Below are 27548 nucleotides of genomic sequence, written 5' to 3'. Positions count from 1 at the left end.
TAAAATCAGCTTATTTTATGTTGTTGTTTAAATGTAAATGACATCATAATATAGATAACTATAGACCCTCATAGTCCAGTTAGAATGTTACCTGATTTCTCAATCTAGACCATGAAAGCCAGTATGACTTGGCATAATACATACTAAGCCCTGAAACATAATGATTGACTAAGCAAAGCTACCCTTGACACAGTTATCCCTCATAAATGAAGATGAAATGAAAACCTTTAGGCCACATGGGGATGGATGAGATTGCCCTAATATTATTTAGACTGCAAAATGGTATGAATTGATAAGCCTTCAGCAGAAACTTTTTTTTTAACCTTGCAAATTAGTTTAACGATGTCAATTCTAAACTTCTCTGACACTTCTTCTACTGTGGTGTTGATGGACTCTGTCATTGGAGTATCTTGGTTTGTTTGGGGTGATTGTTCCCTTGCTTTTCCATGTTGTTTTTCTACCCTTCTAACAGTATGAGTCTGAGTTTCTACCCTGTGGACTTATTTATAGTGCCCCTGAAGGTTTCCAGTACCTCACCATTTAGGGGGAGATTAATCATAATAACAATTAATGCAAACAGTACCCAGCATTAAACCAAATAGTTTGTCCTATGACGTCTACAATGTTAATTATCACAATAAACACAAACAATATGATCAGTTATTGCCTATAATAAAAACAGTAAGTTTCCAAAATGGCTTATGATTTCACATGGTAGACAGGGAGAGAGCAGAAGTGATATAGGATGTGATAATTATGATGGAGGAGGAGAGAAAATTGGAGTAAAAGTTTAAAGTAAGAGTGAAGAGGAAAACAATTTCAGTGGAAGAAAAGAGAGAGAATCAAGGAAAATAGGTGAGAGAAATAAGATTCGGTCCTCAGCCCTGGGGAAAAAAAATTAGGTTAAAGAAATAAAAATAGGGCTCAGTGGTAGAGCACTTGCCTAGCATGCATGAGGCACTGAGTTTGATCCTCAGCACCACATAAAAATAAAATAAAGGTATCGTGTTCACCTCCAACTGAAAAATATTTTTTTCAAAAAAATATAAAAATAAAAAATTGAAAACAAAAGAATATAAAACAAAACTGAAAGACATTAATCAAACATCCTATTCATCAAAAACTTAATCCATGAAAAATAACTGCTTTTTAAAATGTTAGAAAAATACAAATATGAATATGTATAAATGTCCATGAACCATTAGGTCACAATTATAGAAAAGAAAAAGGAAAATCTCAACAAAAAGTTAAAGAATTGTTTGTGGTGGAGTTCAAAAGATTCTTAGCTTTTCTTCTCAGTGTTGTTAGGTGGGGTTAACTGGGGCACATTTCCCCATCCTCAAGATGGATTGCTGGAGTGAAAGAGAGAATCCCATAAGTGGAATTAGTAGAGGGGGCTCAGGCTTAGGTAGGCTCCAGGCTATTTATTCACTGAATGCCAAATTTGATCATCAGGCTTAACAATTGCTGGTGCACTCTGGAAGACTGCACCCCAGGGGTCTTTCCTGGGTTCCACTTGTGTGGTGGAGGAGCCAGTTCTTAGTCTACTATGTCACCTGCAGACCCCACCTTTCCTAGTCTTGAGTTCAGTCTCCAACCTCAATCTCTTCCCCACTCCTTTAGAAATCATGGCCATGACATCTCTCCCAGCTGGTCCTATAAGCAGCCAGATTATAGGGGGGAAGGGGAAGGGAAGAGCTGGTTGGGTTTCCATGCCCACTTCTCTCCTGAGTAAACCTTTCTTCACGTTTGATTTTTCTCCTGGTCACTTAATTACACTCTGTGTCGTGCAGTGTATTTTTACTGGGCCTGTATTTCGGGTCAAACTTCAGTTTGCCAGGAATTGTCTCCCTCAGCTACTGGCCTGAGCATCTCAGCTGCAGAGTTGTTCTTTTCTTTGCCCTCCGAATGCCACCTGAAGTGATGGCACCTTCTTTCCTCACATTTGGATATTATGCAGTGTGTCTTTCAGTTTAGTTGGGCAGTATTTTTTGATTTCCAAATTGTTCATACCCAGACATGCCTCAGGCCTCCTAAAAATGTAGGTTCCTTTAATTCTCTTATCTCTCGGCTTTGCTTGTGGAAAGACTGTTCTTGCTAATGTCTCCGGCTACTGTAGAGGCTGTGGCGCTGGGGATGTTTTCCTTATTATTTTATTATATCCAATCTCATAAGTCCCCATCCTCTTTGAATGTCCAGAATTAAATTTCAATAAACAGCCCCCCCCCCCGGTTTTTTGCTCACCCACCTTGCTGAGAAGCTGCCTAACTTCTTTCTTGGTTTCATGTCACGGAGCAGTCAGAAAAGGGCCCTTCTCTATGCAACCATCTTGAAACATCCTTAGAAACTATTTCAAATTTAAAATTTTGCTGTTTTCCTGGACTACCAATTCTTAGTTAGATACTCTTAGAATGTGAGCTCTACTTCTCAGTTGTCCATTTGATCATGGGGGTAAACAACCAAAATTCTATAGTATATTGTGTTGCTAAACTATCGCCTTTGGTAGAGTTCCGTAGGTGAGGTGTACTTAATGCATTTTCAATCTTGTATTGGAAATGTGAGCTTATCAAAACATAACCTCATTAATTGATTTATAGTACTTTTTTTAAGTTCTGACAAATCTTTAGTTTGGATGACCTATTTAATGGTGAGAGAGGTGTGTTGAAATCACCTACTATTATTGTATTTTGGTCTGTTTAATTCTATATTGCAGTTTTGTTTTATGTTGACAGTACACAGACGATTGAGGCATACATATTTACCATCATGATATATTCTTGTTGGATGATTCCCTTAACCAGTATGAATTGAATTTTTTTTTGTCTATTTGGATTAATTTTGTCTTAAACTCTATTTTTTTTTCTGATATGCAAGAAACTTCCTCTGTTTACTTTGTCTTCATTTGCATGGTATATCTTTTTTTTGATCCTTTCAGCTTTAGCTTGTGGAATATTTGCCCATGAGATGAGTTTCTTATAAATGAAATATGGTTGTGCCTTATTTTTTAATCCCCTCTGCTAATATGCCAATTATATTTTTGTTTCTTTCTTTGTTTCATACCAGAGATTGAAGCCAGGGGCACTCAACCACTGGTCCACATCCCCAGATTTTTATTTTTTCTTTCTTTCTTTATTTAAGTTGTTGATAAACCTTTATTTTATTCATTTATTTATATGAGGTGCTGAGACTTGAACTCAGTGATTCACACATGCCAGATAAGTGCTCTACCACTGAGCCACAACCCCAGCCTCTATTTTTTGTTTTGAGATGTGCTCTCACTAAATTGTTGAGGGCCTTGCTAAATTGCTGTGGCTGGCTTTGAACTTGTGATCCTTTTGCTTCAGCCTCAGGAGCTAAATATATGTCTTTTGATTGATTAGAGAGATTTAGATCATTAGCTTTTAGTGTTATAGAATATGATTTTTATTTCCTGTTATTTTGATTTATTTCTAAATTTTAATGGATAATTGATTTTCCTTTTTGTGACTATTCTAGTGGGATGCTGGCTTTATTTTTCATTTCTTCCACATGTAGTATTTTATTGAGTATATTATGTGGTGCTGGCTAAGTAGTTATGAATTCTTTTGTTTCTACTTACTCTGGAAGGTTTAATTTCATCTTCTTGTGTGAAGGACAGCTTTGGCAAATATAACAATCTTGGTTGATATTTGTTTGTTATGTTTCAAGGCTTGGTATGTATTATTTCAAGCCCTCCTAGCCTTTAGGATCTAGGTTCAGAAATCAATGGACACCCTAGTTCGCTTAAACTCTAAATGTGACCCTGCCATTTTTCTCTTGTGGCTTTGAAAGTTCTATCTTCATTCTGTATATTAAGCATTTTAATGATGTGTCATAGAGAGGATCTTCTTTGATCTTGCTTAGTTGGGGTTATAGATGCTTCTTTTATTTAGATTTCTATCTCATTCCTAAAATTTGGAATTTTTCTGACATTATTTGATTGAAAAGGTTATATATTTCATTAGTTTATTTTTCAGTGCCATTGCCTACACCAGTGATTCTTCAATTTGGTTTCTTCAACGTACTCCTGATTTTAAAAATATTCTTGTTATATCTCTTAGCATCTTTTCTTTATTGATGACTTACTTTCAAGATTGTATCAGAGTTTCGAAATCTGTCTTTAAAGTGTTCTAATCTATTGATGATACTTTCAAATGAATTTTTAATTTATTAGGTCTGTCATTTCTAGGGTTTCTGTGTTTTTTTTTTCAGATTCTCTTTGTCATTGTTAAAATGATCTTTCACTTCCTGTATTTTCTCTGAGTTCATTCCTTACATTTTCTTTTGGCTTATTGAAAATTTTAGATATGAATTTTCTAAATTCTTTCTCTAACATTTCCTCCACTATGGTCTCAGTGGGATCAGTTGGTAAAGTGTTGTAAGCTGTTTGGGGTAATTTGTTCCCTTGATGTTTGTATGTCTACTCATCTGCTGTGATGATTATTCCTTCTAATTTAAAAAAATATTTCTTAGTTGTCAATGTACCTTTGTTTTTTTTAATTTATTTATATGCATTGCTGAGAATCGAACCCAGTGCCTCACACATGCTAGGCAAGTGCTCTACCATTGAGCCACAACTCCAGCCCCTACTGCTTCTACTTTTATGCAAGGGAAGATTAGTGAGCTTTCTTTTAAGTGCCTCCCCCCATGGGGTGAATATTCAGGTGTAGATATTCTCATTCACCATGTGTTCTTTGCTATACCCAGTATCAGTACCACTTTGAGAGACAGTAAGCCCTATTTACTAATATCACTTTAGAACAAAGCCACATACTAATAAACCTTAGGGGAAAAACCTCCAAATTTGTGGAAAACGTTCTCTGTAGTTATAAAATTAAATTGTCAGGTTCTGGAATAGGTGGAGAATTTAACTATTAGTCAAATTGCTATTAATTTCTATAGGGACTGAAGAGGAGAGTAGAAAAAAATTGGGCAAATGAGAAAAAGAAAAGATTGAATAGAAAAATAAAAAGCAAGATCAAAACAAGAAAATGATGGGATTCAAGGCAGTAGTAGGTAATGCAAAAGGGACAACAAGAGCTAAGTGGATCAAAGGGCACAGAGGTAAGAAAACAAAGATAGAATGATTCCAGTTAATGTTTTGAAACATTAGAATAAGCAACAAATCAAATGGGTTCAGGGCACAATATTGAATTCTAGGGAAACTTTATGCATTCAAAATGTAGAGTAGTATATGTAAGATCAGAACTGACATTAGAATTATTTATTATAGTATATGCCAAGTGGGGAAAATTCTTAGTGAGTCTTCCTGGGTTTTTTTGCATCAAGATTTGGGACTTTCAGAAGATACCCATCACTCTTGACTAACAATTCTATTTTTCAACTGTTGTTATGAAGAGTTACTTCTTTTTTTTTTTGTTTGTTTGTTTTTAAGTTGTCAATGGACTTTTATTTTGTTCATTTATATGTTGTGCTGAGAATCAAACCAGGGCCTTACACATGCTAGGCAAGCTCTCTACCACTGAACCACAACCCCAGCTCAGAAGTTATTACTTCTTTTTTTTAAATTTTTTAAAAGTTTTTAGTTGTTCATATAGTTATATGTGGTGCTGAGAATCGAACCCAGTACCTCCAAATGCTAGGCAAGTGTGCTACTGCCGAGCCCCAGCCCCAGCCCAGAAGTGACTTCTTAAAGTCATGTAGAAGACGAATTTTCTCTAATGTGTAACAGATGAAGTTTGACAGCTGGTATTACTAAGAGCAGTATTTAAGTAATATATGTGTAAATGTCAACCAGCAAGTAAATTGTGTAGGTAGGATACTTCAGTAGACAAAAAAAAAAGTTTTGTTTTTTTAAACGATCATAGTGTTACTTCTGAGTCACTTTTTTTTTTTTGAGATCTTTTACACTTTTTTTTTTAAGATCTTTTACAGAAGAAAGGTGGTGTTCTCTCCACCCATACCCACATAACAACCAGTTTAATGATACTTTTCTAGTTCAATTTCTCCCAACAGTGAGTCCTAGTTATTAAGAATAATTTAGAAATATTGACTGACTTCTTTCAATTTATTATGTTCTTTCTTATAAGGTAACTTTTGTAATTTCACTTTATATGTATATCTAGATTGCTATTAGCCTTTGCCAGTAAGTTTAACCTAATATGCTAATGCCAAAATACTGTCTTCAGAAACTAAAAGATATTTGCTTTATTGAATACTCCAAGTCTTTTTGAGGCATGTTTTGTCCCCTGGTGCTTTTCTTTTCTGTTTTAAAATGGTTGACATTTTATTTTTGTCCAAATTTGTATACTCATTTAGTGGACCTTAAGTACCATTTATAATACTACTTTAATTTTCTTCTGGTGGGATATAATTAATACTAATTAATGTCATATTAACCAAATACAGCAGCAGATAAACATAATTATACTCCTAATGTTTTATTATTTTCCTGCAAGAACAGTACTCTAAGAGGATTAAATTTGCTTATGTGCATCACATTTCTAGTTTCATTATATTAAGCATTTTTTATACATTTTTATAGGCCCTGACTTTGTTGTTTGTGATGAAGGCCATATTCTAAAAAATGAAGCATCTGCTGTTTCAAAAGCTATGAATTCTATACGATCAAGGAGGAGGATTATTTTAACAGGAACACCGCTTCAAAATAACCTAATTGAGTGTGAGTTTATTTCTGCAATTATGCTGTAGAGTATTGGTTTGCCTCAAGTGTATTTTTGCAACTTCTGCAATTAGCCTTTTCTCTGTTCGGTGTAGTTCCTGACTATGATCCATGTATATCCATGCTAGTCTATTGTGAAAGAATACCATATTTTACAAGTGCTTTATAAATGACTGGTGAACTACCATCAAAAGATATGTCCTTGTTATTGTGCACATAAAAATATGGAAATAAAAATATAAAATATTATGAGTCTGAAATACTTTAAAATTTACAAAGGCACATTTCTTTACTCAGGAAATATTGTAAAGATACTTACTCAGTTTTAGGGTAGGTACTGTTAAATAAAAGGAAATGCCCAATATTAACATTTTAGAAAGGGGGCATTGGAGATGAAAAACCATGCTAAATCTATTGCAGAATAGTTTGTTGAGGCTGAGGATAGATGAGTAAATTCAAGGAAGAGTGTTCTTGTGAAGTTTCTTCATTTTCTTATGTGGTGACACTAAAAGAAGGAAGGTGAAATCATTTAGCAAATAACAAGTTGAGTTTTCCGTTATACCCTCCCACATTTTCTCTTTCTCATATTTGACTTTCTTTGCTGCATTACTCCACAGATTTTTACAATAACTTGTTTTCTATTTTATTAATTTTCTGATTGTTGTTTAACTTTAGGCTTTATTTTATTTTTGTTTTAGGGTTTATCTCTGTTAATTTCCCTTTTCTTTTTTATCCCATTTATAAAATGCTACTTCACATTGTAGTATTGGACAATTGACAGCCATTTTAATGACTAATGATAATGGGGTTTTTTAGTATAATCTTTTGTATGGTAGCTTATTATATCCTTTTATTATTTTTATTCATATCTGTTTGTTTCATAGGATAGTTGAATCATATTAAAATCATTTTTGGTGTTGTAGACCATGTGATTTATACGTTGTGTCTCTTAAAAGTCATTTTTCAAAAAAATTCCTGTCTAGTATTTAAGGATAATTTTTATTTCAGTTTCTCACCTGATTTAAGTAATCTAGTTCTATTTTAGACTAGTAACCAGTGTTTATTCTACACTTAGTTGGATATTCTTTTTATCTTCATTTTGATTGATATGTGGTTTTGAAGTCAGCAATTCATTGGGGGAATTTTTCTGAGTTAAAGGTTCATTAATGTTATTGAATTAATGTCTTCTCTTTTAGATCATTGCATGGTTAACTTTATCAAGGAAAATTTGCTTGGATCCATTAAGGAGTTCAGGAATAGATTTATAAATCCAATTCAAAATGGTCAGTGTGCAGATTCTACCATGGTAGATGTCAGAGTGATGAAAAAACGTGCTCACATTCTCTACGAGATGTTAGCTGGATGTGTTCAGGTACAGACATGTTCCATAAGAATGAAATATTGTCACTTTTTTATTGTAATCCCAAAACATTTTCTGAGTTTAAACTTTATTTTTCTTTTCCCCATTCAGCATATGGTTTTAAATTTATATATCTCGGCCTTGTCTTCAAAAGTTGATACATCATTGAACTTTTAAGACATTTAATTGAGAATTTTAGCAGACAATTAGCAATTCATTTGTGAAGTTTAAAATCTCATATTGTATTATATTAATGTTTAGATGGGTGGAGGGGGTAGTGAACAATAGAGGTACTTTGAATTTTTTATCCTTTAGACAGCTAGTTCCTTAAAAGCACAAGCTATTATTAATAAGAAATTTCTAATCTTACCTTCATTCTATAGTAATAGTGTTCAGAACCTCACTTATTTGGAATAGTATTAGGAGAGGTCAGTATGAATTAAGAAAGGAGACTTTTTTGGGGGGGTACTTGGAACTGAAACCAGGCGTACTTTGCCACTGAGCTATTTCCTGAGCCCCCAGCCCCCTTTTTTTTTTTTATTAAGACCGAGTCTTGCTAAGTTAAGTGGCTTAGGGCCTCACTAAATTGCTGATGCTGGCCTTGAACTTGTAGTCCTCCTTTCTCAGCCTCCATAGTTGCTGGAATTACACATGTGTACCTCAACGCCCAGTGAGATGTGTAATCCTTGAGAAATAGTTTTATTTCACATACAGGCAATAGCCTAAACAGGCTAACAGTGTTTATATATACAGACCTTTGGTTAATTTACATTCATGAATAGATAAGTATGTAGAGACTGAGCTAACTATTAATGGATCTCAAGATCTGTACCTTCTTTTCAGATATTAAATTTTAATGGTAGCTACAAAGAACCATCACATTAGAAATGCTATTTATCCCTCAGGCTTCATATACTGCCATCATATAAGGCAAAGTCATGCTATTAGGTTTGGTTGTTTACACAAACTAGTATAAGTACTGTTTTTTAAAATATTTTTTTAGTTATAGATGGACACAATGCCTTTATTTTGTTTATTTCTTTTCTTGTGGTACTGAGAATTGAACCCAGTGCCTTATACGTGTTAGGCAAGTGCTCTACCACTGAGGTACAACCCCAGCCCCTATGTATTCTTTATCTGTACTGATGCTACTACCCAGGTATCATTTTTCTGATTTGTCTTTTTTCTTTTTTAGCATATTAGTGTTCTGTTTTTTCCTTATACATATGATAAAATATTTCCCAAAGTGTGTGTGTATGTCTTATTTTCTCAATTGGGCAAACATTTTTACTCAGATTATGTGTTATTTGGTACAAATGTATATCTTACCAATAGTATAACTCAGACCGTACTACAGTTTTTGATTTATTGGTATTAGAATGTGATTAAAGCAAGTCATTTTGTTACCACAACTTACTACATTCCCCCATCATTTTCTCCCCCCCCCCCATTATTCTTGGAGGAGACTGTCCTGAGAACTTACATTGATTTAAGTGGTCATTTTGTCAAATGACTACTTAAATTAAAAATGTGACTGATATAGTGCAGTATCTTTTTATGAGCATACTATATTATCATATGAAATTATTACTATAATAATACATGGATCATTGTGTGATTTTAGCAAGTACAAATATGGTTTTCAAATTTTTATGTTTGGTGTTTAATTATGTGTGTCTTTTAGTTGTAATCAAAACAAGAATTCTTAAAGCAGTTTATTACTGTCCTGTTTTTAGATTAACTAATTATCATTATCTTTCTTTTTAATTACAGAGGAAAGATTATACAGCATTAACAAAGTTTTTGCCTCCAAAACATGAATATGTGTTAGCTGTGAGAATGACTCCTATTCAGTGCAAGCTTTATCAATACTACTTAGATCACTTAACAGGTAACCAATATACTTATTGTTTTCATCTTCTGTATAAAGACATACTTTTCCTGAAGAATTTTTCCTTGTCAGTTCCTTTCCAGTTTTGCATTTGAATGGATGTCCTTAAAAGCACAATAATGCTGTCATTAATCTCTAAAGAACAAATGAATAAAAAAATGTATATGGCATGTATCCCTAATGAATGCTCTTCATTTGTAAGAAGCTATTTCAGAAGAATTATGAATATGGAATAAATCCAGAATAGAAGACACACATTCTGGAATATTTTAAAACGTATTCCAATTGCATTAATGTTAAAAGGCATGTAAATGATATCCATGAGATTGTTTCTTATTTATCAAATTAATAAAAGTTGAAGGCAAAAGAAGGGCAGAAAGCAAGACAGGCATTTAGAATGATTTCCATGTTGTATCAAAATTACAGCTGCTTAATCTACACTGAAATGTTAGCTGAAGTTGTTTTTCTCATTAAGAAGAACTTTTAGTTTGTTTTTCTTTGCATTGTTTTTAGAAAACAATGCATTTCTATCTTTCTGTCTGTCTATTTATCTATCTATATACTTTTTAGTGTGTGTGTGTGTGTGTGTGTGTGTGTCCATTTCTTTATGCCTGAAGTAGTTCACATAACAAAACCTAGTCTGTGGCTCTGAGGGGAGAGATTTCTTATTTTTTAGTCACTTACTTGGCTTCTTTCCCCACATGATATGCCAAGTTTCATTAGAGATTGTCGTTTAGAAAATGCCCTTGAGGGGCCTGGGGTTGTGGCTTAGTGGTACAGTACTCACCTAGCATGCATGAGGCACTGGGTTTGATCCTTAGCACAGCATAAAACAAATTAAAGATATTGTGTCCACCTAAAACTAATAAAATAAATGTTTCACAAAGCAGAAATTGCCCTTGAGCCCATTGTGGATGCAATGATTGATTAAAAAACCAGAGGAGGATGGAAGTGTGTGCACATTAATTAAAATTATACTTTATGATACTAAAGTGCTACCCTTTGTTTAATATTTGAGGGTATTATTTGATTATTTTATCTTGGTCCAATTGGGGGTTGAATCCAGGGTGCTTTACCACTGAGCTATATTGTCAGCCCATTTATTTATTTGTTTAATATTGAGGCAGGAGCTTAGTATGCTGGCCTTGGATTTTTAGAAAAAAAATTTAACTTTATTTGTTTACTTTTTTATGTGGTGCTGACGATCGAATTCAGTGCATCACATGTGTTAGGCAAGTGCTCTACAACTGAGCCACTACCCAGCCCCTGGCTTTGAATTATTGATCCCCCCGCCTCAGCCTCTGAGTTGGTGGGATTATAGGTGTATGCCAACACATCTAACATAGCAACTTTCTGTTTTAAGGAGAATCGTAGTTGGATATTAATATTTTATAGAACTGCTATCTTTTAAAACAACTTTTGATCGTGGTAGGAAAATTTCAGTTCTTATAGGGCACACATTTTCATTTGACTATTGGTAACTGTTAGATTTATTGTACTATTCTATTTTGAACAATAAAAATTGTAGATGCAATGAAGTAACCAAATATAAGTATCCCAATGAGTGAATTACACTGTAGTTTAAGAAAAAGAAGAGGGATGAAAAAGGCAATATCACAACAGATGCTACAGAAATACAGAAGACAATTAGAAATTATTTTGAAAACCTATATTCCAATAAAATAGAAGATAGTGAAGACATCGATAAATTTCTTAAGTCATATGATTTGCCCAGACTGAGTCAGGAGGATACACACAATTTGAACAGACCAATATCAATAGATGAAATTGAAGAAGCCATCAAAAGACTACCTACCAAGAAAAGCCCAGGACCGGATGGGTATACAGCAGAGTTTTACAAAACCTTTAAAGAAGAATTAATACCAATACTTTTCAAGTTATTTCAGGAAATAGAAAAAGAGGGAGCTCTTCCAAATTCATTCTATGAGGCCAACATCACCCTGATTCCGAAACCAGACAAAGACTCCTCAAAGAAAGAAAACTACAGACCAATATCTCTAATGAACCTAGATGCAAAAATCCTCAATAAAATTCTGGCGAATCGAATACAAAAACACATCAAAAAAATTGTGCACCATGATCAAGTAGGATTCATCCCTGGTATGCAAGGCTGGTTCAATATACGGAAATCAATAAATGTTATTCACCACATCAATAGACTTAAAGATAAGAACCATATGATCATCTCAATAGACGCAGAGAAAGCATTCGACAAAGTACAGCATCCCTTTATGTTCAAAACACTTGAAAAACTAGGGATAACAGGAACGTACCTTGACATTGTAAAAGCTATCTATGCTAAGCCTCAGGCTAGCATCATTCTGAATGGACAAAAGTTGAAGGCATTCCCTCTAAAATCTGGAACAAGACAGGGATGCCCTCTATCACCACTTCTATTCAATATAGTTCTCGAAACACTGGCCAGAGCAATTAGACAGACGAAAGAAATTAAAGGCATAAAAATAGGAAAAGAAGAACTTAAATTATCACTATTTGCAGATGACATGATTCTATACTTAGAAGACCCAAAAGGGTCTACAAAGAAACTACTAGAACTAATAAATGAATTCAGCAAAGTGGCAGGATATAAAATCAACACGCATAAATCAAAGGCATTTCTGTATATCAGCGACAAAACCTCTGAAATGGAAATGAGGAAAACTACCCCATTCACAATATCCTCCAAAAAAATAAAATACTTGGGAATCAACCTAACAAAAGAGGTGAAAGATTTATACAATGAAAACTACAGAACCCTAAAAAGAGAAGTAGAAGAAGATCTTAGAAGATGGAAAAATATACCCTGTTCATGGATAGGCAGAACTAACATTATCAAAATGGCGATATTACCAAAAGTTCTCTATAGGTTTAATGCAATGCCAATCAAAATCCCAATGGCATTTCTTGTAGAAATAGATAAAGCAATCATGAAATTCATATGGAAAAATAAAAGACCCAGAATAGCAAAAGCAATTTTAAGCAGGAAGTGTGAATCAGGCGGTATAGCGATACCAGATTTCAAACTATATTACAGAGCAATAGTGACAAAAACAGCATGGTACTGGTACCAAAACAGGCGAGTGGACCAATGGTATAGAATAGAGGACACAGAGACTAATCCACAAAGTTACAACTATCTTATATTTGATAAAGGGGCTAAAAGCATGCAATGGAGGAAGGATAGCATCTTCAACAAATGGTGTTGGGAAAACTGGAAATCCATATGCAACAAAATGAAACTGAATCCCTTCCTCTCGCCATGCACAAAAGTTAACTCTAAATGGATCAAGGAGCTTGATATCAAATCAGAGACTCTGCGTCTGATAGAAGAAAAAGTTGGCTCCGATCTACATATTGTGGGATCGGGCTCCAAATTCCTTAATAGAACACCCATAGCACAAGAGTTAATAACAAGAATCAACAAATGGGACTTACTTAAACTAAAAAGTTTTTTCTCAGCAAGAGAAACAATAAGAGAGGTAAATAGGGAACCTACATCCTGGGAACAAATTTTTACTCCTCACACTTCAGATAGAGCCCTAATATCCAGAGTATACAAAGAACTCAAAAAATTAGACAATAAGATAACAAATAACCCAATCAACAAATGGGCCAAGGATCTGAACAGACACTTCTCAGAGGAGGACATACAATCAATCAACAAGTACATGAAAAAATGCTCACCATCTCTAGCAGTCAGAGAAATGCAAATCAAAACCACCCTAAGATACCATCTCACTCCAGTAAGATTGGCAGCCACTATGAAGTCAAACAACAACAAATGCTGGCGAGGATGTGGAGAAAAGGGTACTCTTGTACATTGCTGGTGGGACTGCAAATTGGTGCGGCCAATTTGGAAAGCAGTTTGGAGATTCCTGGGAAAGCTGGGAATGGAACCACCATTTGACCCTGCTATTGCCCTTCTCGGACTATTTCCTGAAGACCTTAAAAGAGCATGCTACAGGGATGCTGCCATATCGATGTTCATAGCAGCACAATTCACAATAGCTAGACTGTGGAACCAACCCAGATGCCCTTCAATAGATGAATGGATAAAAAAAATGTGGCATCTTTACACAATGGAGTACTATGCAGCAATAAAAAATGACAAAATCATAGAATTTGCAGGGAAATGGATGGCACTAGAGCAGATTATGCTTAGTGAAGCTAGTCAATCCCTAAAAAACAAATACCAAATGTCTTCTTTGATATAATGAGAGCAACCATGAACAGAGCAAGGAGGAAGAGCAGGAAGAAAAGACTAACATTTAACAGAGTCATGAGATGGGAGGGAAAGGGAGAGAAAAGGGAAATTGCATGGAAATGAAGGGAGACCCTCATTGCTATACAAAATTACATATAAGAGGTTATGAGCGGAATGGGAAAATAAACAAGGAGAGTAATGAATTACAGTAGATGGGGTAGAGAGAGAAGAAGGGAGGGGAGGGGAGGGGGGATAGTACGGGATAGGAAAGGTAGCAGAATACAACAATTACTAATTGGGCATTATGTAAAACTGTGGATGTATAACCGATGTGATTCTGCATTTGGGGGAAAATTGGGAGTTCATAACCCACTTCAATCTAATGTATGAAAATATGATATGTCAAGAGCTTTGTAATGTTGTGAACAACCAATAAAAAAAAAAAAAAAAAAAAAAAAAAAAAAAAAAAAAAAAAAAGAAAAAGAAGAGTGTCCAGAAAGGATACTAACTTTTCTAATTTATATAGTATTTTTCCTTTTATACATGTTGTTTTATTTTAAGTAAAGTAATACCTTTGTGTGTTTTTAAATATTAGACATTCATCTATATTTTAAAGTAATGGAAATTCTTTTTATTTATTCTCTATTATTTATTTATTTAGTTTTGTGGTTCTGGAGATTGAATCCAGGACCTTGTGCATGTGATGCAATCAGTCTACCAACTAATGTATATCCTCAACTCAGGATTCAACTATTTTTAAAAATTGGAATTAATACCTCAGATACAGGTATTAAAATATCATTTTGTGAACAATACAGTATTTAAGAGAGTTTAGGGAGCTATATTCTGATCACTATTAATTGATAGAAATATTTGAAGCACTAGTTGCTAAAGGTTTTATACTCTGAATGCATTATTCTTAAATTATTTTCTGATTCATAAATCTAGATACAAGGTATTGGTTTTCATGGTGTGACACTTTTGTTAAAGTCCAATAAAGTTTGTTAATTAGCCTCCTTTTGAAAACATGCACAAAGGCCAAATAGAAGGCAAGTGTAGGATGTGCACATACCTGTAATCTAGCTACTCCAGAGGCTGATACACGAGTAGGTAAGATTGAGGAGAGCTGCAGCAACTTAATAAGACTGTGTCTTAAAATGAAATATAAAAATGCTCAGTATGGAGGTCAGAGGTAAAGCACCGTTCGGTTCAGTCTCCTGTACTGCCCTGCTCCCCAAGAAAAATCCAAATGGGTTATATTAATGAGTATTCTGTCTTGATTCTCACTATAAGTCATTAGGGTATTTCTCTTGAAATTTTATCTGTGCATTGAAAATGTTTGCTAAATTATCTTTTGTTATGTATTTTAAAAATTCTTTTGTTCCATAATAGAATTTTTAGATTGTGCTTTGTTTTTTATTTTAGTTTTATTAGGAATGCGTTATAGTACATTTAATACACTCCAAAAAGAAGGAAGACACTGGGAGTGAATTTTGAGAAAATTAAAAAATTCCCTTAATTTTCCTTAGTTCCTCTTTTTTTACAATAATTTTTAAATTGTTAAAAATTATACATATTCATGGAATACCATGTGATGTTTTAATATATGTATACATTGTCTAATGTTCAAGTAAGAGTTAATATGTATCTCTTCAAACTTATTTCTCCTGACTGTAACCTAGTATCCCCATCTCTATTCCTCTCTACTTGCCCCAGCCTCTTTTAAACAACATTCTACTCTTAATTTCTATGAGATCAACATTTTTAGAATCACCCATGTTACATGATATGCCTCCATATTTCACTTAACATAATGACCTCCAGTCCTAATGAAAGCAGTACATCCTTTTTATGGCTGAGAGGTATTCCATTGTGTATATGTACCATTTACATTATTAATTCATTAAGTGAGGAACACTTGTTTCCATTTCTTGGCTGTTGTGCATTGTGCTGCAATAAACATGGCAGTACAGGTATCCTTTCAACATAGTGGTGTCCTTTTTCTTTTGGATGTATACCTATAAGTTTGATTGCTGGATAATATGATGGTTTCATTTTCAATTTTTGAGCAACCCCATACTGTTTTCCACAATGATTAATTTACATTGCCACCATCAGTTTATAATAGTTTCTACTTCTCCACATCTTTGTTAGAATTTGTTACCTTTGTCTTTTTGATTATATCTATCCTATCAGGAATGAGAAATAACTCATTATGATTTTTTTGTACTAATCATTTAATCTAGGGGACACTCTATCTCTGAGCTACATCCCCACCTCTTTTTATTTTCTATTTTGAGACAGTTGCTTAGGATGTCACTAAAACACTGAGACCTAGCTTTGAAGTTGCAATCTTTCTGTAGTCACACAAATCTGTAATCATTGTGATTTTGATTTGCATTACCCTGATAATGATTCCCCTTTTCTTTATTGCGGGGAGAGGGTGGTACTTAGGATTGAACCCAAGGCCTCAAACATGCTAAGGAAGTGCTTCACCAATGAGTTTCATCCCCAACCCTCCTTTTTTTCCAGTTTAATTCCATAGGCTGCCTTTTATTAAAAGATTTCAGAAGTTCTTAGTAACATATAATTGTATGCATTCAGTAAACAATTAGGTTTTATAAGCATATGAATATGTGGTCTTTTTAATAACTAATTATTAGTCTGAGTTTAAACTTAAATCAATATTACAATCCATATAGTGTCTTGAGTTTTATAAGTGATGCAAAAATGGAGCACATGGCTGGTCATGTTGTGCACACCTGTAATCTCAGTGACTGAGGAAGCTAAGACAAGAGGATCACAAGTGCAAAGCCAGCCTCAGCAACTCAGTGAGGCCCTGAGCAAAGTAGTGAGACTCTGTTTTAAAATGAAAAAACATAAATAGACTGGGGATGAGGCCCAGTTGTTAAGCACCACTGGGTTCAATCCCTGGTACAAAAAAAAAAGTAGTACATTGAAAGATAGCCCACAGAATTGGAGGAAATATATTCAAATCATTTTTTATCATTTTTTCTGAATAGGGATTGATATCCAGAATATATGAAGAATTCTTTTAATTCAGCAACAAAGAAACAAACCACCTATATCAAAAATGGGACACAAATTGATATTTCTTCAAAGAAGATATATATAAATGTCCAGTAAGCACATGAAAAGATGGTCATCATCACTAGTTATTAGGGATGGGAATCAAAACCACAGTGAGACACTGTTTTGTGTTCATTAGTATGGGCATTTTCAAAAAAAAGAAAAGGCAGTCTAAGAAATACTGCTTATGGTGTGGATATAGTGGAAACCTTACATATTTCTGGTAGGAATGTCAGATGTTATACCCAATAGAGAAAAACAGTGTGGCATTTTTCAAAAGTGATCCAGAATATCCAGCAATTCTATTTGTAATATTCCCAAAAGAATTGAAAGGAAGAACTCAGATAATTGAACCCCCAAATTTATAGCAGTGTTATTTATAATTACCCAAAAGGTGATGAGCACAGTGGCAACTTTGGTGGCAGGGGTAGGAGGATCTCAATTTTAAGCCCAACTTTAGCAACAGAGTGAGACCCTCAGCAACTTGGTGAAATTGTGTCTGAAATAAAAAATAAACAATTCTGGCAATGTAGGTCAGTGTTAATGTGCCCGTATGTTCAATCCCTAGTACCTAAATAATAAGAAAAATAAAACAAAAATGTACAATCAACCCCAGTGTAGACTGACAGATGAATGCATTTAAAAATGTGGTGTAGATATACAATGGAATATTATTTAGGTTTCAAAAAGGTAGGATACTTCTGACACATTCTATAACATGGATGAACCTTGAAGACATTAATATATAGTGAAATAAATCAGACATAATTGTAATACTTGTATAATTCTGGTTACTGGTACCTACAATAGTCAGATACATACAGGCAGAAATTATAATGGTGATTACCAAGGGCTGAGGGAAGAAGGGAATGAAGAGTTATTTTAAGAGGATGCACAGTTTGTTAGGAATGATAAAATTCTAGAAATGGAGGGTGATTATGCTTGTAGAACATTTTGATTATGCTTCAGATCAATCATTTGTGAATTTACAATTATTAAAATGGTAATTTTTTATTTCATATCAAATAATAATATCCCCAAACAGAACTCAGTAATAGCTTTTGTGTCTAAAAATGCCCGAGTCTAAGTTCTGATTTTTAGAGGTTGATTCCATGTATTTGGACTGGGGCCTGTTCATTGGCATTTTTGTAACGCTACAGATGATTTTGGTAAACAATTCTGATAACCATTTGATAATCATTGCTATAAAGTGTTTACTTGATTATTAGGTAGTTACATTTCAGATGAGAGTTGAGACTTAAATGAGTGAGTGTTAAGTAGCCAAAGGAATCATGGAGAAATGATACCAAAACATTAACTGAGATTCTTTCCTTTATGTGGTAGAAATATTGTTAATTCTTTATTTTATTTGTTTTATATCTCTACAAAAATTGCAGAAGACGAGTAATCTAAATATGTGTTTATATAATCAGGAAAACTAAGTTATTAAATGTATAAAATTAATACTATATATAGCAGTACTGGGGGTGAATCTCAGAGGTGCTTTATCAGTGAGCTATATCCCCAGCCCATTTTTTAGTTTTTATTTTGAGACAGGGTCTTGATAGTTGCTCATACCAGCCTCAGACTTGCAGTCTTCCTGCCTGAGCCTCTCAAGTACCTGGAATTATATGTTAATTTAAATCTTACATTTGAAAATATCATAATTAACATTGTGATAACATAATTCAAGGTTGAGGAAAAATGTATAATAATTATCAAAAGTAGTCATGCCATTAGAGTCATCATTGAACACCAGACACCACTAAACTGATAAGATAAAATGATATCGAGTATTGTTAAGGATATAGTGAATTGGGCTCTTTAATGTATTAATTTGTCTTTAACTAGGTAAGGTATATCATAATTATTTTCAGTTTTAAGCCTTTATCCAAAGGAGAGGTCTAATAATGTGTACAGAAATTTATATTCAAGAATGCATATACCAGATTTTTAAAGCTTTTTCCCCTCCTTGCAGAAATATGTGTTCATTGGGGAATGTGTATGAAATATTGAAATGTACAAATGTGAGAATAAGAGTAGCTATTGTGTCATAAACCACCAATTGGAAGTGGTAGTTTTATTAGGTATCTGCTTTCCAATTTTTTAAAGTGTATATGTTCTTTTTTTTTTCTTTTTTTATTGGTTGTTCAAAACATTACAAAGCTCTTGACATATCATATTTCATACATTAGATTCAAGTGGGTTATGAACTCCCATTTTTACCCCAAATACAGATTGCAGAATCACATTGATTACACATCCACATTTTTACATAATGTCATATTAGTGACTGTTGTATTCTGCTACCTTTCCTATCCTCTACTATCCTCCCTCCCCTCCCCTCCCATCTTCCCTCTCTACCCCATCTACTGTAATTCATTTCTCTCCTTGTTTATTTTCCCATTCCCCTCACAACCTCTTATATGTAATTTTGTATAACCATGAGGGTCTCCCTCCATTTCCATGCAATTTCCCTTTTCTCTCCCTTTCCCTCCCACCTTATGTCTCTGTTTAATGTTAATCTTTTCTTCCTGCTCTTCCTCCCTGCTCTATTCTTAGTTGCTCTCATTATATCAAAGAAGACATTTGGCATTTGTTTTTTAGGGATTGGCTAGCTTCACTAAGCATAATCTGCTCTAGTGCCATCCATTTCCCTGCAAATTCCATGATTTTGTCATTTTTTAGTGCTGCGTAATACTCCATGGTGGATAAATGACACATTATTTTTAATCCATTCATCTATTGAAGGGCATCTGGGTTGGTTCCACAGTCTAGCTACTGTGAATTGTGCTGCTATGAACATCGATGTAGCAGTATCCCTATAATACACTCTTTTAAGGTCTTTGGGGAATAGACGGAGAAGGGCGATAGCTGGGTCAAATGGTGGTTCCATTCCCAGCTTTCCCAGGAATCTCCATACTGCTTTCCAAATTGGCCGCACCAATTTGCAGTCCCACCAGCAATGTACAAGAGTACCCTTTTCCCCACATCCTCGCCAGCACTTGTTGTTGTTTGACTTCCTAATGGCTGCCAATCTTACTGGAGTGAGATGGTATCTTAGGGTAGTTTTGATTTGCATTTCTCTGACTGCTAGAGATGGTGAGCATTTTTTCATGTACTTGTTGATTGATTGTATGTCCTCCTCTGAGAAGTGTCTGTTCAGGTCCTTGGCCCATTTGTTGATTGGTTTATTTGTTGTCTTATTGTCTAATTTTTTGAGTTCTGTGTATACTCTGGATATTAGGGCTCTATCTGAAGTGTGAGGAGTAAAAATTTGTTCCCATGATGTAGGCTCCCTATTTACCTCTCTTATTGTTTCTCTTGCTGAGAAAAAACTTTTCAGTTTAAGTAAGTTCCATTTGTTGATTCTTGTTATTAACTCTTGTGCTATGGGTGTCCTATTAAGGAATTTGGAGCCCGACCCCACAATATGTAGATCAGAGCCAATTTTTTCTTCTATCAGATGCAGTGTCTCTGATTTGATATCTAGCTTCTTGATCCACTTTGAGTTAACTTTTGTGCATGGCGAGAGGAGGGGATTCAGTTTCATTTTGTTGCAAATGGATTTCCAGTTTTCCCAACACCATTTGTTGAAGATGCTATCCTTCCTCTATTGCATGCTTTTAGCTCCTTTAGTTGTAGCTTTGTGGATTAGTCTCTGTGTCCTCTATTCTGTACCATTGGTCCACCCACCTGTTTTGGTACCAGTACCATGCTGTTTTTGTTACTATTGCTCTGTAATATATTTTGAAATCTGGTATTGCTATACCGCCTGATTCACACTTCCTGCTTAGAATTGCTTTTGCTATTCTGGGTCTTTTATTTTTCCATATGAATTTCATGATTGCTTTATCTATTTCTACAAGAAATGCCTTTGGGATTTTGATTGGCATTGCATTAAACCTATAGAGAGCTTTTGGTAATATCCCCATTTTGATGATGTTAGTTCTGCCTATCCATGAACAGGGTATATTTTTCCATCTTCTAAGATCTTCTTCTACTTCTCTTTTTAGGGTTCTGTAGTTTTCATTGTATAAATCTTGCACCTCTTTCATTAGGTTGATTCCCAAGTATTTTATTTTTTTTGAGGATATTGTGAATGGAGTGTTTTTCCTCATTTTTGTTTCAGAAGTTTTGTCGCTGATATACAGAATTGCCTTTGATTTATGCATGTTGATTTTATATCCTGCCACTTTGCTGAATTCATTTATTAGTTCTAGTAGTTTTTTTGTAGATCCTTTTGGGTCTTCTAGGTATAGAATCATGTCATCCGCAAATAGTGATAATTTAAGTTCTTCTTTTTCTATTTTTATGCCTTTAATTTCTTTCGTCTGTCTAATTGCTCTGGCCAGTGTTTCGAGAACTATATTGACTAGAAGTGGTGATAGAGGGCATCCCTGTCTTGTTCCAGATTTTAGAGGGAATGCCTTCAATTTTTCTTCATTCAGAATGATGCTAGCCTGAGGCTTAGCATAGATAGCTTTTACAGTGTCGAGGAAAGTTCCTGTTATCCCTAGTTTTTCTAAAGTTTTGAACATAAAGGGATGCTGTACTTTATCGAATGCTTTTTCTGCGTCTATCGAGATGATCATATGATTCTTATCTTTAAGTCTATTGATGTGGTGAATAACATTTATTGATTTCCGTATATTGAACCAGCCTTGCATCCCAGGGATGAATCCTACTTGATCATGGTGCACAATTTTTTTGATGTGCCTTTGTATCCGATTCGCCAGAATTTTATTGAGGATTTTTGCATCTAGGTTCATTACAGATATTGGTCTGTAGTTTTCTTTCTTTGAGGTGCCTTTGTCTGGTTTAGGAATCAGGGTGATGTTGGCCTCAAAGAATGAATTTGGCAGAACTCCCTCTTTTTCTATTTCCTGAAATAGCTTGAAAAGTATTGGTATTAGTTCCTCTTTAAAGGTTTTGTAAAACTCCGCTGTATACCCATCTGGTCCTGGGCTTTTCTTGGTTGGTAGTCTTTTGATTGCTTCTTCTATTTCATCCATTGAAATTGGTCTGTTTAAATTGTGTGTATCCTCCTGACTCAGTCTGGGCAAATCATATGACTTTAGAAATTTATCGATGTCTCCACTATCTTCTATTTTATTGGAATATAGCTTTTAAAAATAATTTTTAATTGTCTAATGTATTTCTGTAGCGTCTGTTGTGATATTGCCTTTTTCATCCCGTATGTTAGTAATTTGAGTTCTCTCTCATCTTCTCTTCGTTAGCTTGTGTAGGAATGTTTTTAATTTTGTTTATGGATTATCTATAATTAACTCTTAAGGAGCATTAAAAAACACTAGGAAAATATTTTTATTGACTGGAATTTTACAAATCCATCTTTTTATTTAATATTAACTCTTTTTTATTTTTGTCATTATTTATAATAATGCAAATTGGAAATTAACCAAAAATCTCAACTTTTGGGGTCTGTTTATTTATTTATTTGGGTACCAGGGATTGAACTCTGTGGCACTCAACCACTGAGCCAAATCGCAAGCCCTATTTTATATTTTATTCAGAGACAGGGTCTCACTGAGTTGTTTGCTTACTGCCTCGCTTTTGCTGAGGCTGTCTTTGAATTCAGGATCCTCCTGCCTCAGACTCCCAAGCCACTAGTATTACAGGCATGCACTATGGCACCTGGCTGGGGATAGTTTAGATTATGATACATCAATTTAATCTAATGCCATGAAGTAAGATACATTAAATATAATAATGTATGTACCATAATGCCTTAATAGGAATCTATACAATGTATCATGTATTAATGGTTATAAAATAATGCATAATTCTGTGTAGTATAAAAACATATGTATCAAGGCCAGGTGTACTGTAGTCGTGCACATTTGTTCTCCCAGTGACTTAGAAAGCTTTAGGAAGATGATGGTCCGTCCAAGGCCAGTCTCAGCAACTTATCAAGAGCCTGTTTCAAAATAAAAAGGACTAAGGATATAGGTTAATGGGTTCAGTGCCCAGTACAAAAAACAAAAAAGTACATATATCTAGTATGCAAAGATATTATGTGTGTTGAATTCTCTCTTCAAATTTTGCTCCGTCCCCCTTTTTTTCTGTTTTCATTTTTTTCTTGTCTCTCTCTCTCTCTTTAAGAAACAATCCTACCAACTGAGTTAGTTCTGTGAATGGTGTATACCACTATTTTGGCTTGCTCCCTCCTCCCTCCCTCCCTCCCTCCCTCCCTCCCTCCCTTTCTTCCCTTCTCTCCCCTTTCTTCCTTTCCCTTCCCTCCCTTCCTTCCTTCCTTTCCTCAAGCTACACCTCAGGTAGTACATCCAAGACCATTTTTTTTTTTAAAAAAAGGTACACATGACAGTGTTTTTGACATATTTCACATACATGGGGTATAACTTATTCTAATTAAGTTCCCATTTTTGTGGTTGTACAAGATGTGAAGTTTCACTGGTCACGTATTCACATGTGAACATACATATAAAAGTTATATGTCTGATTCATTCTACTATCTTTTTCATTCCCATTCCTCCTCCACCTTTGTCTAATTCACTGAACTTCTATTCTCTACATCCCCCATTTTGTGTTATCACCTGCATATCTGAGAGAACATTCAATTTTTGTTTTGGGGGGATTGGCTTATTTCACTTGAGCATGATAGCCTCCAGTTCTATCTATTTACTGGCAAATGCCATAACATCTTCTTTATGGCTGAGTAATATTTCATTGTGTATATACCACATTTTCTTTTCCATTCATCTGTTGAAGGGCACCTAAGTTGGTTCCATAGTTTTGTTATTGTTAATTGAACTGCTATAAACATTGATGTGGCTGCATCACTGTAGTATGCTGCTTTTAAGACCTTTGGGATAACTGGGTCAAATGGTGGTTCCATTCCTAGTTTTCTGAGGAATATCCATAATGCTTTCCATAGTGGTTGCACCCATTTGCAGTCTCACCTGCAGTGTTTAGTGTACCTTTCCCCCCACGTCCTTACCAGCATTTATTGTTACTTGTATTGTTGATGGTTGCCATTATGACTGGCATGAAATGGAGTCGCAGTGTAGTGTAATGAACATGGAAAGGTCTCCCTTGTTCTTTGATAGGCAGAATTAATATTATCAAAATGGCCATACCAAAAGTACTATACAGATTCAATGCAATTCCTGTTAAAATCCCAGTGATGTTCTTCATTAGAAATAGAAAGAGCAGTAATGAAATTTATTTGGAAAGATAAGAGTCTCAGAATAGCCAAAGCACTCCTTAGTGAGAAAAGTGAAGTAGGAAGCATCTCATTATCAGATCTTAAATTATACTACAGAGCTATAGTAACAAAAATGGCATGGCATTGTTTCCAATATAGACATGAAGACCAGTGGAACATAACAGAAAATACAGAAAGAAACCCACATTCCTACAGTTATCTCATACTAGACAGAGTTATCATAAATATATATTGGGGAAAAGATAGCGTCTTCAACAAATGGTGCTAAGAAAACTGGAAATCTATATGTATTAGAATGAAATTGAACCCTTATCTCTCACCATGCACAAAACTCAACTCTTATGTGGATGAAGGACCTAGGCATTAGACCAGAGACCCTGTGCCTACTAGAAGAAAATGTCGACCCAATTCTCCATCATATCAGTTTAAGAACCAATTTCCTCAATAAGATTGCTAAAATGCAAGAAATAAATTTAATGATCATTAAGTGGGATGGTATCGAAGTAAAAACTTCTTTATGGCAAAGGAAACAATCAAGAATGTGAAGAGAGACCCAAGCCCCCTTTCTTAAAATTTATTTATTTATTTAAATTAGACATATACGACAGCAGAGTGCATTTGATTTCATTGTACACTATTGTTGCACAACTTTACATTACTATGGTTGTACATGATATAGTGTCACACCATATGTGCAGCCATACATGTACCTAGGGTAATAGTGTCTATCTCATTCCACCGTCTTTCCTGTGGCCCCCCCCCCCCCGTGCACCCTCCCTATTCTTCCTCTCCTTTGCCTAATCAAAGTTCCTCCATTTTTCTTATGACCCCCCCCCCCCAATGTTAGGGATCAGCATCCACTTATCAGAGAGAACAATCAGCCTTTGGTTTGGGGGGATTGACTTACTTTGCTTAGCATGATGTTCTCCAATTCCATCCATTTACCTTTTAATTTTAACTTGAGACAGTGTTTGGCTAAACTGCTGAGGCTGGCCTCGAACCTGCCTTATCCTGTTTGAGTAGGTGGGATTGCATTGTTCACCAAAATGCTCAGCCTTCTTTTTCTTTTGATATTTATCAAGCTTTCTTACTCTGTAAACCATTTCTCCAAAAGATCATTTGATAGATCTCCACCTTTTCTCTCTGCAGTACACTGGGTTGCCCTACCACTGACCTATATCCCTAGCCTTTATTATTCTATTCTTTTTCTTTTCTTTTATGTTTGTTTATTTGTAGTTACTAGTGATTGAACTCAGAGTTGCTCTACCACCAAGCCACATCCCCAGTCCTTTTTGTTTTTTATTTTGAGATGGGGTCAAACTAAATTGCTTAGAATTTTGCTAAATTTCTGAGGCTGTCCTTAAACTTGCAGTCTGTTTCAGACTCCCATGTGTTCCACTGTGTGAAGCTCATTGGGGTTTTTAAAAAATTTAGTTGTTGATGGGCTTTATTTTATTCATTTATTTATATATGGTGCTGAGAATTGAACCCAGTGCCTCACACATGTGAGGCGAGTGCTCTACCACTGAGCCACAACCCCAGCCCTCATCGAGGCTTTGATATGCATTTTTCTAAGAATTCGTGATGATGAGCACCTTTTTATATACTTGTTTGCTATTTTTGTGTCTGTTTATTCAGGTTCTTTGCTCATTTTTAAATTAGATTATTCATTTTCCCCATACCTTTATTGAGGTAAATTTGAAGTACAATAAAATGCACATATTTAAAGTATGAAATTTGATCAATTTTGAGATGTATGTAACCAATACAATCAATATAAAAATGTCCAGTACTTTTTAAAATTTTCAAATCATGCAGACTGTTTCCTGCATGATTTATTATATTACATTAGGAATCAGTCACTCTACACTATATAGGACCCCACCCTCACATCAACTATTTCAGAATTCAGTGGTGCCCTTCTAAGTATCTCTGAGGTCAAGGAAAAAAGCACAAGAAAAGTAGATAAAAAGTGTTTTGAACTCAAAATAAAAGCTTAAAATATCAGGCTCTCAGGATGAAACAGTACTCAGAAGAACATTCATAACTTAAAGTAGTTGTATCAGAAAAAAATATAGAATTACATACATTATTCATTTTTTTGCTACAGATATATTTTTATAGTAACCTTATTTGATACATGGTTTGCAAATATTTTCTTTCCATCCATTTTCTTATTATTTTCTTCATTGCTTTCTTTGCTGTACAAGTACTTTGTAGTTCAATGTGGTACTACTTGTTTATGTTTACTTCTATGTTTTTGTGCTTTTAGTAAGCTATCCATAAAATCTTTGCCAAGGCCAATATCAAAAGTTTTGTTTTGTAGTGTAAGATATTCATACCTGTTTCATTGTTTTGCATGTATATATATAGTTTTCCTATTACTTCTGCTTGTTTAATTTGGATGCTCTTGCTAGTTCTTTTAGTACTGTGCAAAATATTGGCAGCCAGCATATATATCCTTGCCTTATATTTCATCTCAGAGTAAAAGCATTTCCATTTTCTCCATTGACGTGATACTGAGGAAATTTCCTTGTATACCTATTTTGCTGAGAGATTTTTTTGTCATGAAAGAATATTGAATACTGTTCAATACTATTTGTTATTTAGATGATTAAGATAGTTTTTTTCACATATGCCAAGCAAGCACTCTACACTGAGTTGCTCTTTTTGTTAATGTGTATATCACATTGGTTGTTTTACATATAGTAGTTCTGCCTGTGATCCTGGGAATAAATCATGGTTGTCATGGTGTATCATCATGTTGCCATATTGTTGAGTTAGGTTTGTTGGTATTTTATTAAGGATTTTAACATCTATGTTCCCAAGTAATATTTGTCTGTAATAATACATGTTTGGCTTTGGTATCAGGGTAATGGTGGCCTCGTAAAAAGAGTTTGGAAGTATTCTTTCTAACTGTATTTTTGGTAAGAGTTTAAAATGAATTTCTATTGATTGATTCCTTGAATTTTTGGTAGATTCAGTCTTGAAAGTCTTCTTTATTAAGAAAATTTTATTACTCCTTCAATCTGTTTATAATTGTTCTGTTTTTGCTTTCTTTTTACCTTGATTAATTTTTGGAGGGTTGTATATTTTTAGAAATTTATCCATTTT

At 34.5% G+C, this 27548-nt stretch overlaps 1 protein-coding gene across 9 annotated transcripts in view; it reads left to right on the top strand.

Annotated features, from left to right (window-relative positions):
• Positions 1–27548, top strand: part of Atrx (ATRX chromatin remodeler) — a 226069-nt gene that overhangs the window by 133012 nt on the left and 65509 nt on the right. For all 9 annotated transcript variants that reach the window (XM_040281649.2, XM_040281657.2, XM_021734672.3 and 6 more), the window contains 3 exons: positions 6524–6661; positions 7858–8033; positions 9795–9912. In XM_040281649.2, the coding sequence (XP_040137583.1) occupies positions 6524–6661; positions 7858–8033; positions 9795–9912 (432 nt within the window). The remainder of the gene's footprint in view (positions 1–6523; positions 6662–7857; positions 8034–9794; positions 9913–27548) is intronic.

Source organism: Ictidomys tridecemlineatus, chromosome X (assembly GCF_052094955.1).
Source record: "Ictidomys tridecemlineatus isolate mIctTri1 chromosome X, mIctTri1.hap1, whole genome shotgun sequence".
Lineage (NCBI taxonomy): Eukaryota > Metazoa > Chordata > Mammalia > Rodentia > Sciuridae > Ictidomys > Ictidomys tridecemlineatus.
The sequence above is the reverse complement of the archived record's forward strand: the minus strand, read 5'-3'. Positions and strand labels throughout refer to the sequence as shown.